Source organism: Aquarana catesbeiana, linkage group LG02 (assembly GCF_042186555.1).
Source record: "Aquarana catesbeiana isolate 2022-GZ linkage group LG02, ASM4218655v1, whole genome shotgun sequence".
Classification (NCBI taxonomy): domain Eukaryota; kingdom Metazoa; phylum Chordata; class Amphibia; order Anura; family Ranidae; genus Aquarana; species Aquarana catesbeiana.
The window spans coordinates 400894794-400908501 of record NC_133325.1 but is presented as its reverse complement, the minus strand read 5'-3'; the positions used below and the strand labels follow the sequence as shown (position 1 = coordinate 400908501).

Below are 13708 nucleotides of genomic sequence, written 5' to 3'. Positions count from 1 at the left end.
GTATCGGTGCAACCCAATCTTCAACCATTGTGCAAACTGCAGTAACCCATACAAATGCAACTTTTCTCATTTTTCTCCAATCTAAAAGCTCAATATCATACTTGACATGCTTGTGTCAAAAAGACAAAAGTATGGGCTGTGGGTCTCACAACCCTTTTTAATTATAAAGTGACTTTGTAAAAATTACAGTGTCAAAATATGTAAAGTTTATCATCTTTATGTATTAGAAAACACTAAACAGAAGGGTAAAATAAGATGAATTTGGTCGTCATTTACTATTTTATTAAGTGACAGAAACCTCAATAGAGCTTTAAATGTCCAGTCACTTTATCAACTAAATCACTAGGACCAGGTCCCACGCCAAGGACAGTTCTAGATCCTGGTGCTATTTGTGTGCGGCCTGCATCCTGAATCAGACTGACAGCCAGTCCCAGCTGTTTTGCCTGGGTGAGAAGCTCAACCAAAGTTTCTTCATCTGGAGCTTTCAGTACCACCTTGGGTTGCCCACAATACTCCCATTGCTTAAGTAATTCAGGATTTCTCTTAAGGAGCTGCTTGTAAGCGGATACCGCAGCATGTGAGCACTGTGCAGAAACTTTTCCCTTTCCCATTTTCAAATCATTTCGGACAACTAGTACCATCTTGAACGCTCCGCTTTCTCCCATTACACTTGCTTCACTTCCTGCATCACTTCCTGATAATTTTGTTACATTCTTTGGATGCCCAATTCGACCACGCAGGCTCCAACCTAGTAAAACACCACAGGCTATTCCCGCTGCCAGTGACAAAGTTCCAGGGTTAGTGATGTAATCCATCTTTAATCACCTACAACAAAGCACACAAAATGTATTACTGAAAAGCTTGGAAATCTTCAGAAGGTTTCAGGATTTTGGCTTAATTGGTCTAAAATGCGATCTGATCTTTATCTACGTCATACTATTAAAACAGACAGTTTTGCAAAGCTAACAACACACAATTTTTTGTAAAACAAATTGTTTATATAAACATGGCTATTAATAGAGTAGATATGTAAACTTTTATATTTAGTAAAAAGTGCAATAACCCTAAAGAGACCCTTTCACTTTTGGCCATTCAGGACAAAATGACAAGGACTGTTTAAACACATAGTCCACTTTTTTAGACCATGTGTCAATCAGGCATTTTTGTCACCCACCAACCCCTAAAACTGCAATAGGCAGCGGACAGGGCTGTTTACATGCCATGGCTGAAATACTTTGCATACGCAGTAGAATTTCCAAACATGTAGCGATCACATTCAACTAAATGTCAAAGTGTCACAAACACCATGCAATCACATTTGTCGACAAAAATGGGGGTTAAAACAGGCGGCAAGGAGGTGTCACATCACTTCCTCACCATCTGTCAGTAGCCTCTGGGGCGGGATCGGAACAAAGGAAAGGAAGATTTAGATGCATGCCTAAATCTACCTTTAAAAAGCTTTAAATGTTTTATTTATTTATTGGTGGGACACTGGTACACTGACAGATGGTTTTGTACACTGGTACAGATGTTGATCATGCACCGGCGGACACTGACAGATGTTAATGTCACAATGGAACACTGACAGATGTGATGGCGCACTGACAGGTGTTCATGGGACAGTGGTGCTTGGTGTACTGTGCGTGGGGATGTGTGACAGCTGTGTGTGAAAAATCATCCCTTACTGAGACACGTGTCTCTGTTTACACTGTGAAGGCTGTGATTGGACACAGCCATCACGTGATCGGGAGGGCCAATCACAGCACCCATATCCTGATCTTGGCCGTGTCCTGTGATCGAGGCCACATTCGGGTACATCGGCTCAGAATGACAAAGCTCCCACCCTACCATATATGTATTGTGGGCTGGTGGGAAGCGGTTAAAGTAGAACTATAGGTAATTTTTTTTCCATTTTGGATAGCACAAGGGAGGGTAGTAACCCATTGTGTCCCACTGGGGAGATTTCTCTTCACTTCCTGTCCCATAGCCAAACAGGAAGTGAGAGAAAATCCCTGCAGATTAAGGGAATTCCTTGGGGACCCCCAAGTCACCAGAACTAGTGTCCAGTTGGGAACATTTTCCCTCTATTACTTTTCTAGGGACAATGCAAAATGTTGGGATTTTCTTTTAATAATGTTAAATAGGACAAATAGAAAGGTTGAATCTCCTTAATGGGGGACACAGACAGCAATAAAAACTGACAGGTGTTCCAATACCCTATCAAAACTTAAAAAAAAAAAAGCTTTGCCTTTAGTTACAGTTATCCTTGAAATGATCCCAGCCCTGCAGCAAGCCCCCATGTCTTATACTGACTTGTCCTCATCCTTAGAGATCTTTTTTCTGCAACCTTTTGGGAGCCAAAAGTGAGTATGTCTGCTGTGTCACACATTTCACAGAGCCTGTGTTCCATCAGATTAGGCGACCCGTCAGATTTTGTAACAGAAGTGACGTACCGTCACGGCCATCTAAGGGCCCTTTCACACTGGGGCGGTTTGCAGGCGCTATTGCACTAATAATAGCGCCTGCAAACCGACCCGAAACAGCCGCTGCTGTCTCTCCAGTGTGAAAGCCCTGAGGGCTTTCACACTGGAGCGGTGCGCTAGCAGGACGGGAAAAAAAGTCCTGCTAGCAGCATCTTTGGAGCGATGAAGGAGCGGAGTGTATACCGCTCCTTCACCGCTCCTGCCCATTGAAATCAATGGGACAGCGCGGCTATAACGCCGGCAAAGAGCCTCTGCAGAGGTGCTTTCCGATGGTTTTTAACCCTTTCCCGGCAGCTAGTGAGGGGTAAAACTGCCCCGCTAGCGGCCGAATGCAGATGGTAAAGCGCTGCTTACAATAGTGGCGATTTACCGCCAATGCCGCCCCCGCGTGAAAGGGCCCTAAGTGTGCCCGCACTCGGGCACACTAAGCCTACAGTCAGAAGGTGGCAAGCAGACATCTTTTTACACTCACTGAAGTCTTGCATTTCACACTACTTTTTATCAGTAAACTTGGCTTATATAGTGAAATCAAGTATTTAGAACTCTGTGACACTGTTTTGATGTTGAATTTTAAAAGCAGCAGCAAGCCTGTTTGCTAATCTGACAGAACAGCGCTGATTTTAAAATTCAACATCAAAACAGTTTGATGGATTTCTAAATACTCGATTTCACTATATAAGCTCCGTTTACTGGTAAAAAAAAATAAGCGTGAAATGCAAGACTTCGGTGGGTGTAAAAAAGATGTCCGCTTGGCAACTTCAGAATGCAGGCTGAGTGCGGGGTGTACCAAGATGGCTGTAACGGAATATCACTTCCATTACAAAATGTGATGGAACACCTGCCTTCTGAACTGCTGCAGTGCTGAGGAGGAGTTGGCACAGGCAGTACAGGAATCACAGCTTGAAGGCAGCAAGGTACCATGGGACATGTAGTCCTTAGAAATAGAAAGTAAATTGCAGAGGAGAAGCTGCAAAGCATGCTGGGAATCCAGGAAGTTGTGGAAATAGATGACCAGCACTCACAATAAAACGAAGGGGATTTAGACTATTGGATTGCCAAATACTGTATTGTTGTTACAATACTGATGTTAGGTCTATTATAGGGGAGAAGCCTTTGATTTTCTCCCCTATAATCCCAGCAGCTGTCAGATAAAGACTGAATGTGAATGATATAAGGTCTTAGCTGACACATGAACTAGCACATCCTCAGGCCTTTTAGCCTGACCCTTCATCAGTGACGGGAAGAGCATACAAGTAACTAACAGGACAAATAGCCCCACTGAGAGGCTAGGCTGCCCTATTGTACCATAACGTATTTATATATGACCTCCCAATGGGATGCATACAATAAAGTACGGCGGACTACACCGGACAGGGACAGTGTGGGAAGATACACTCACCGGTATCCGAACACACGTTGTTCTCCTCTCGCAGCTTCCTGGTACTCCGTCGCCTTCCAGTGACGTCACGCCCGCTCATCGCCCTCGCGTTGTCTCCTTCCCCAGCACTGCTCGACTGTCTATCGCTGCGCTCTGCTCCGTACAGCACGGACACCACTCGGGTATTCAGGTAGCACTCGGGGGATTCCGAGCACTCCGGGCCAGGCCGGTGAATGAGTGTCGGCCGCTGATGACATCATCGGGGAGGTGTAGTGACAGCGCTGACGATAGTTCCGGTGGAGTGACCCGGTGAGTGTGACAGATCGAGAGTGAGAGGTGAGTGCGGATCGGGGGATCGGGATGTGTGGGGACATGTCTGCCATGGTGGGGGGTCAGCAGGGACCCTCTATGTGTGACAGTGATGACTATTGGGGCTGCGTCATTCAGATGTCACCTCTGTCTACATGTGTGATTATTATCATCGCTCGTCCTCTGAGCACTGCGATCAGGATAAGGATGGCCATTCATCACCATTGTCCATAGACAACACATGATGGGGGAAGATGCCTGACACCACCTACACTGGCCATCAGACACTGGGTGTGTGAACAATGGGGGATCGGCTGGACATCTCCAACCCTAGAGTCTAGACACACTTTGTTATGGCTCGATTGCCCAGAAATCCTGATGTCATATAGGAGTTTCTGCTCTGCACACTGTCTAAGGGCCCATTCACATTCCTCACCTGTTTCTGCACATTGTGGCATGTATGGTTATGATGGCACTCGTGTTGAATGAGCTGTCATCACATCACTGTACATGAAAATACTCACCTGTACGGTTATCACAAACACAGCTCATCATAGAGTGTTCACATCAGTGCAATTTGACCCCCCTATGTATGTGCATTAGGGTGCTGGTCACCATGAATGAGCACACATATACCAGAGTGTCAGTGTGCGGTGTGATCACAGCCTAAAGGTAAAGGGTGTGCTGTCATCCATTTGAATGAGCCCTTAACGGGGCGGGGTGGTATAATAGGACACCAGCCCGGGGGCCCTGACTCCAGGGGGGGGGCCTCATAGGACTTGTTTCTTCAAGTTGCCCTTTAATTGTAGGGTTCTGACACTGTGAGACCAATGTATTATGGTGCTGATTGGTTCTCTGTGATTATCTCCTTCTGTCTTTAGTAAGCCTTATGGCCTGTACACATGATCCAAAAAGAATACAAAAAATACCGTTTTCGAATCGATCATACGATAATTTGACCATTAGTGCGCTGCTTTCGATAGCCAATCATGACAGTTCATCCGATATATCCAATGGTGCAAGCACGGAAATTTTCCTCCTGTGATACCAGATTGAACGATTTTCATTTAATCAGTACAGATGTCATCTGAAAATACAATACAAAATATGACATCATTTCCGATTTATTTATTTTTTATTACCTCTTTATTTTCAATATGAGATTGGCATGTAAAAAAAAAACGGACGATCGTTCGTCCAGTAATCTCATTGCGTGTACCAGGCATAAGGCTGGGCATAGATGGCTAAAAATTGCAGTAATTCAGCATGTGAGAGACACAGAGAAAATTACTGCGATCCCCCATCCACAGTATGGGGGGATCTTTTTTGTTCAGTCAGCCATTGCTGCTGTACGGTGACCACAGCTGATAGACAATCATTTTCAGCCTAATTTTAAATTCGTTTTGTTGAGCTGGGCATTGCATCCAGCACCACCTGCAGTAGCTGGTTTAACAGGAATTGAGTAAATTGTAAACCATCTATAGGGGACTTAAGATACGTACTTGGTACACTGCTAAGTAGATAAAATCACAAGAATTGAATTGATGGTGTTGACCAGTTAATCAAGTTTTAGATTATCTATGACACATTATAAAGCCATTCAGGCTGGTTTGTTTCCTTTCTATGTGTTTATGTCAAGGAGTAGAAAGACCTACTCATTTTGTTAGCCTCTCTCATCATAAGCTATCCTAAAGCCTCATACACATGATCAGAAAAACATACAAAAAAGTCCACATTCGTTGTGATACAAACATGTTGCATTTTATCACAGATCACTGTAAAGCAGTGCAACGCATCACACTGCTGTACAGCGGCATGAATGAAGGGTCACTTTGACACTTCAGATAAAGTTCCTACAAAAAAAAGAGCTTTGTGATGCGCTGAATGCACTAAACCACCCCCTAACGCAGTCGGAACAGACAGCTGCCGTAGAGATAAACCGCTGCGGTTTAAGTTTCTGGCGCTGTCCATTCAGTGTGAATTCAGCCTAGTGTGGTGCAGGATACTGCATGCGATTCGCACAGAAAACCCCCCTGCATTCCTGTGCAAATCACATGCGATGTCTATGCGGTGCGATTTGAGCCATTTGTTGTAAGGTTCGGCCGATATCGTTTTTTCAGTGCCGATACAGATTTTTCTGTATTTTTTTTTTTTTTAGCCAATATTGGGTGCCGGTAGTCTGTAGATTTAACATTTTTTTTTATAACATCCCTTGTGACAGTACTAGGCAGTGACAGGTACTCTTTATGGAGGGATCTGGGGTCTACAAGACCCCAAACCTCTCCTCCTGCACTTGAAAGTATTCAAAACGTCAAGATCTGCGTTTTTGAATACTTTTTATTTTTTTTTTAACTAGCGCCTTTAGGATGAGAGTAATGCGAAAGTGATGTCATGACATCACTTCCGGGATACTAGATCTGAAACCCGATCGGCTTTGTTCGGGGGGACTGGCCAGCCGGCAGGCGTGCCGACTGGTCATTCGGGCCTCCCGGTGGGGCAGGAGACCCAGGCTGAGCGGTGGAAGGCGGCAGCCAGTCCAGGGGGAGTTCCCCTCCCCCCTCTATTTTGGATAACTTGTGATGGTTAGCCACATCGATTGTAATTACAAGAAAGCCTACTGTCCGCTCTAAAGAATGGTACCGGGGTGATGCCTTGAGCAGTATCGATAAGTTTGTTACCGGTACTTCAAAAAAAGTGAATATCGGCTGCTAGAGCTGCACGATTTCGGCTAAAATGAGAATCACAATTTTTTTTTGCTTAGATTCTCACTGTGTAACATCTTTCACATTATACAAAAAAATTGGGCTAACTTTAATATTTTTTTTTTTTTTGAAATTCATTAAAGTGTATTTTTTTTTTTTTAAATTGCGCTTGAAAGACCACTGCGCAAATACAAAATATTGCAACAACCACCATTTTATTCTATAGGGTCTCTGCTTAAAAAAATATATCATGTTTGGGTGTTCCAAGTAATTTTTAGCAGAAAATAATGATTTTTACTTGTAATCAACAAATGTCAGAAAAGGTTTGGTCTTTAAATGGTTAAACTTCCCTCATCTACACGCTGGAGTTCTTTCCTTTGCTAAAAAAGCGAAAAGATACTTTGTTTGTAGTTATTCTTTGTGTGTTGTGATTAAACTTTGCAGGCTGGCTGGATTTTTTTTTCTTTCCCAGCTATGAGAACTCTCTGCACTTGTTTAGACAGAATTGTGACATGCCGTTTTGAAGATCGGGAAGAGAAAAAGATTGCGATTTCAATTCTTAACGATTAATCGTTCAGCTCTGTTGGTCGCCGATAATCAGTCGACCCCCCCTAATTCATTGTGTATGGCTCAAATCGCACCACATTGGCAACAAAATGGTGCAGGACCCTTCTTTTTTTTTTTTGCCACACCGGTTCACCCCCATGCAATCTGATTCCGGCAATCGCACTGCATTTTGCGTGGTGTTTTGGGGTGTCGATAATTTAACATTGACACCTGAAGCAGATTGCATGAATGCTGTACGATTTCAATGTGGTGCAGGAAACGCACAGGATTCGCTGCGTTTCTCGCATTTCATTAGTGTGAACCCAGGCGGAAAAAAAAAAAAAAAACCTAAGGATCAGTAAACTGCAATATATTATATTTTAGGTTTTGGATTTCTTAACACTTTAACATTAGTGTGTTTTTTATTTTTTATTTATTTTTTAATGAAAATTTGCCCTTGGTAAATTGTTGCACTGTATCGTGTGACATACAAATTTGGAACTACCAACATTTTATTCTCCAGGGTCTCTACTTTCAGAAAATATAAAATGTTTAGGGTTTTAAGTAATCTTTAGGCTTAAAATTAAAAGGGGGTGAAATAGTAACTCTTCCCTTTTGACAAGTTTGATATTGTAATTATATTGCCATTCAACATCTTGTTTCCTCTGGCTTGTACAGGCTTTGAAGAAGAAAATATTGTGCCCAGTTAAAACAATGACATAATGCTAGCTGACCAGCAGGAGGTCATTCTCTGTCCAGTTTTCTCTCTCTCTCTGTGTGTGTGTGTGTGTGTGTATGTGTGTGTGTATATATATATATATATATATATATATATATATATATAGAATGTGTGTATGTAAACACAGCTGCTGTAAGCCTCTATAAGTATAAGGAACTAGTGCAATGTAGCCCATTGTTTTGGCTCTGCTTTCCACCATCAGTTTCATAAGAAAGGTATATTTGGGCTTTATATTGTACAAGGATTTTCTAACATCAAATAGTAAAAACCTTATACCTCCATCATTTGCTGAGGGTTCATTATAAACAATAGTTGACTGTAAAGCTGCATGCCATTCTGAGCTGGTGGTGGCCATATGGTGGTAATCAGATTGTGTCTGCTTACTATGTCTCAAAAGAACAATAGTGGTCAGTTGAAAGAATCCAGCCCTTCCAGCTGACTAGTTCCATGAAAACAAATGGCCAGGAGTATCTGATTGATGTCCCTATTGGCAGCATGAGTTTGTCATCAATTATCTATAGGTGCCTTTGCTGTCATGTGTTTGTACAGTGAAAGCATTATTGAATACTCTACCGTTATCCTCAGGTTTTTGAAAAGCAGACATCTGCCAGCACACTTAAACTGGCTTGTTTAGACTAGCGGTTTGGGGGGGGAAGTAAAAACATACGAGTGAGCCACATTTTGACACTCCCTCTTTACAGCCCAAGGGCAACAAATGGGTTATACACATGCTGTGTCTTCCATGCTTTGACCTGCCAGGTTCGGCGGGTGGTACTGCTGCCATACGTGACCCATTCAAGTGAATGGGGCTGTGCCACAAGTTCCCCTCAATGCATGTGGTTGCGCCATGTATTAAAATCAGGTGATGAGGCAGCGATATGTCTGTGAAAAGTGATCCGACTTGTTTTTTGAGAGGTGCTGCAATTTCGCAGCATGTCTAAACCTAGCCTATAGCTGGCCATACACTGATGGATATTTTTATTCAGCCTGCAAGCTAAAAGAAAAAAAAAAAAAAACAAACTAGCAGATTTCTCCATCCACGCTAACAGCACAGATGGACGAATCTGTAGTGCTGGCTATTGTACTCTGATACCTGACGCTGGTGGCTCTCTGAATATCCAAATACTGGCAGCACAGTGGCTAAATGGTTAGCACTTCCGCCTAGCAGCACTGGGGTCGTTGGTTCGAATCCCAACCATGGCACTACCTGCCGGGAATTGGCATGTTCTCCCTGTGCCTGTGTGGGTTTCCTCTGGGTACTCTGGTTTCTTCCCACACTCTAAAGACATGCTTGTAGGTTAATTGGCTCCTGTCTAAGGCTCGATTAACACCTATGCATTTTTAGTGCTTTTTGCATTTTGCAGATTTGTACTTCAGAACGTGTTCCATAGGAAACCATGTTAAATTGACTGTAGAGCAAATCTGCAAAATGCAAAAAGCACTAAAAATGCATAGGTGTGAATCCAGCCTAAGGCTGGATTCACACCTATGCATTTTTAGTGCTTTTTGCTTTTTGCAGATTTACACCACAGTCCATTTACCATGGTTTCCTATGGAACATGTTCTGTAGTGCAAATCTGCAAAAAGCACTAAAAATGCATAGGTGTGAATCCAGTCTAAGGCCTCATGTACACTGCTTCTGGTAAAACGGACATTTAGGAGCAGTTGGGCATTTTTTTTCAACTGCTCCTGAACTCTCCTCTATGTTATCTTATCATTGCATGTACACAGGGTCGTTTATAGTCATTTCTAGGCAGTTGAGTTTAGAGGCTTTTTTTGGAATATAAAAAAAATGGGTTCAGACGCTGAGTTTAGAGGCATTTCAAGTGCCAAATGCTTCTTAAACGCGGTAACCCGCATTTAGCCATGTTTCGATTACAGTTTTTTTTCATTTTTGGCTATTTTGAATATTTTTTGAAATTTTTTAAAACACTTCCAAACGCAAACGCGACAAAACATTGCTAAACACGACATGTAAACGCAGCAAAACTGACGTTTTAAACGTGGGTTACTATCTGTCAAGTTAAATCGTTCAGGAGAGGTTGTAAAAAAACGTCCCGTGTACATGAAGCCTTAATTGGCCCTATTATGTAAATGTCTGATGTGAGTTAGGGATCTTAGATTGTAAGCTCCCTGAGGGTTGGGACTGATGTGAGTGCACAATGTATATGTATAAAGCTCTGCGTAAATTGACAGTGCTATGTAAGTACCTTAAATAATACATAAATACATACCTAAATTAGTGTAAAGCTGAATACATGCTATACAATTTTCTGTAGATTTTTTTTTTTTTTTCTTCAGGTTTACCAAAACCATATAATATGAGGTCAAACCTTAAGAGTTTCAATTTGTATGCAATCAGGCATAGATTTACCAAAACCATGGTTTTGGTAAATCTAAAGGAAATCAGACAACAAAAGTTTATAGTGTGTATGGGGTCTAAGTCCCATTTTACATGGATGGGGATCTCTCAACTGATCCCTGCTGAGCAGGCAGATGACAGGTCTGTGTCAGCTCTACTATGCAGAGCGGACACAGTCCCACTCTCCTCTATGGGGCAATCGGATGGAAGCAGACCGACTGTCTGTTTCCATTTCATCTGCCAGATGGATGGGGTATAGGACTACTGTCTGTTTTTGGCAGGCAGGATCGGATCAGAGGGCAGCAGATGTCAGTAGACATGTGTCCGCTGACATCCGTCGCTCCATAGAGAGACTGGAGGGTCCGATCAGGTCTGCCTGAAAAACTGACAGACGGATCTTATCGTGCAACCCATGTGAAAGGGGGGCCTAAGGCTAGAATTAAGACTTTTTTTTTTTTATCCTAAAATTTTGAATGGTGCAGAAACACGTATTTCCCTTTCAGTACACTTAATAAATATTGCAAGAGACCTTTTAAAGCCTGTTTGGTGTGAAGATCAACAACATTAGAATCAGATCCCCTTCTGTAATTAATATTGGACTAGCTAACGACAAATTATGTATTACAGTTTATTTTCTCCAGTGATAGTAGATGGAAATGGTTTGACCCTTTGCTCCCTTCAGCTAAACATTATATATAAAAAAATTCCGCGCTAGAAACACATATAAATGAGCAGCAGTAAACAGTGTGACAACACCAATCAGAATAAAGAATAATTATAAACTGCGCTAAACAAAAAATATTAGGTAAGGTGGAAGTGTTGCCTACCACCAGCAAATATTGATAGAATTATGAGAAGCAATAATAAACACAGAAAAAGTCCAAATCTTCAAAGATAGTAGGATGTTCAGCTTAATTGTAGGTAACAGTCCAAAATAAGCTATGATTGCCCTTACCAGAACTTCAGTGATAATGAGCGGATGGCATAAAACCCTGCCAGGGCCTTAGGGATAATAAACCAGTCAGCACCTTCCGTTTTCAGATTAAGGTCCCCTCAATGGATGCAGGAGAAGAAACAAACAGAAAAAAACTGGCCATAGTGTAGTATATCAGATGCTTAGCATGGGCAAACAAACATACCAAACACCCCGGTGAGCACACAGGAACAACCAAAAAAAAAAAAAAGGGGAGGGAAGTGAAAAAAAACCCCACCGCCGTGGCTGTAGATTGTGCTTACCAACTCACGGTGATAAGCAGGCTCTATGTCAAACTAGGAGCTGATCAGTAGTTGACAAGGAACACTTTGATTCGTCCACATTAGCCCGAAGTCCATACCATCAGTATACAACCCAGAATATAAATGATAAACTTTCCATGGTGAAGTACCTGGCAGTCAGGTATCCAAATTGTGATCTCAGCAATATCGCCAAAGGTGTGCTAGAGGTTATTGAAGTGGAACTACTTGAATTAGAGTGAGAAAGTAGATGCAAAGCGTCTGCATCTACTTTCTCACTCTAATTCAAGTAGTTCCACTTCAATAACCTCTAGCACACCTTTGGCGATATTGCTGAGATCACAATTTGGATACCTGACTGCCAGGTACTTCACCATGGAAAGTTTATCATTTATATTCTGGGTTGTATACTGATGGTATGGACTTCGGGCTAATGTGGACGAATCAAAGTGTTCCTTGTCAACTACTGATCAGCTCCTAGTTTGACATAGAGCCTGCTTATCACCGTGAGTCGGTAAGCACAATCTACAGCCACGGTGGTGGGGTTTTTTTTCACTTCCCTCCCCTTTTTTTTTTTTTTTTTTTTTTTTTCTTTTTGGTTGTTCCTGTGTGCTCACCAGGGTGTTTGGTATGTTTGTTTGCCCATGCTAAGCATCTGATATACTACACTATGGCCAGTTTTTTTCTGTTTGTTTCTTCTCCTGCATCCATTGAGGGGACTTTAATCTGAAAACGGAAGGTGCTGACTGGTTTATTATCCCTAAGGCCCTGGCAGGGTTTTATGCCATCCGCTCATTATCACTGAAGTTCTGGTAAGGGCAATCATAGCTTATTTTGGACTGTTACCTACAATTAAGCTGAACATCCTACTATCTTTGAAGATTTGGACTTTTTCTGTGTTTATTATTGCTTCTCATAATTCTATCAATATTTGCTGGTGGTAGGCAACACTTCCACCTTACCTAATATTTTTTGTTTAGCGCAGTTTATAATTTTTCAGCTAAACATGCTGCCAGATGATTGTATTTATTGATTGTGAGCCTTTGTACGGGTTATGGAGCACAGACTAAGACAGTATTATGGGAGATCTAGAGATTGTGCTCATTAGGGAGAGTGTGTGAAGTGCAGCCCATTACAATGCTGCTTCTGACCAGAATATCATTTATTTGTCGCCTTGACTTGATGGCTGTCTTCTTTGTCAGCCGGCCTGTGCAATCATAAACCTGTGCAAAGTGCATGCTTTGTGAACTCGGGTCAGGGTTTAGTGTTTAATGTCTTACAAGAAGTCATTGATTAGGTGGACAAAGGTGGCCTGTGAATAGCAGTATAATTCATGTATTTTATGCTCCAAGTAACCGAGTATATTGATATATGCAGAAATAATCAAGAAATTGCACTATTTTTTTTTTTGGGCTATAGGGGGGAATTATACTAGAGCAGCTATTAAAATTTTTACTTTCTACCAGCTTTTATATTTTAAAACAAAAACTCTTGGAGCTTTGCTCATTACAAAGTCCTGATTAAAGTAGAACTATAGGCAATTTTTTTTTTCATTTTGGATAGAGCATATAACTCATGTCCGATTTTTTTTTTTTTTCGTCATCTGTGACCCATTGCGGAGATTTCCCTTCACTTCCTGGCCCCTATCCAAAACAGGAAGTGAGAGGATATCCCTGCAAATTAAAGTGAATGTAAAGGTTTTTTTTTTTTTTAAATAACAAACATGTTATACTTAACTGCTGTGTGCAAGGGTTTTGCACAGAGCTGCCCGATCCTCCGCTTCTGGGGTGCCCTGGTGGCGCTCCTGGCTCCTCCTCTTTTCGAGTGCCCCCACAGAGGGCCACTTTCCTTGGGGGCACCTGTGCGGGCGCGCTCACAAGTCCCGCTGCTGCGTCTATTGACACAGACAGCAGGACTCGGTCCCGCCCCCCCGCTCCCATGTCACTGGATTTGATT

General features: G+C 42.2%; 2 protein-coding genes across 3 annotated transcripts in view; one reads left to right on the top strand and one right to left on the bottom strand.

Moving 5' to 3' along the window:
- Positions 1–201: 201 nt before the first annotated feature.
- On the bottom strand, positions 202–4154 carry PTRH2 (peptidyl-tRNA hydrolase 2). The gene is made up of 2 exons (XM_073615269.1): positions 3883–4154; positions 202–825 (listed from the first exon to the last, which is right to left on the bottom strand). The coding sequence occupies exon 2, from the start codon at positions 813–815 to the stop codon at positions 300–302; it is 516 nt and encodes a 171-aa protein (XP_073471370.1). The 5' UTR covers positions 816–825; positions 3883–4154; the 3' UTR covers positions 202–299.
- VMP1 (vacuole membrane protein 1) overlaps positions 3955–13708 on the top strand; it is a 240108-nt gene continuing 230354 nt past the window's right edge. Inside the window, exon 1 of one of the 2 annotated variants that reach the window (XM_073615266.1) lies at positions 3955–4170. The gene's annotated coding sequence lies outside the window, so the exon portion shown is untranslated. Of the gene's footprint in view, positions 4198–13708 lie in introns of both variants that reach the window. The other variant, XM_073615265.1, reaches the window with a different exon arrangement.

Bases quoted from the DNA above. Each gene is read 5' to 3' on its own strand.
- PTRH2 (XM_073615269.1), bottom strand. From the start codon at position 815: ATGGATTACATCACTAACCCTGGAACTTTGTCACTGGCAGCGGGAATA.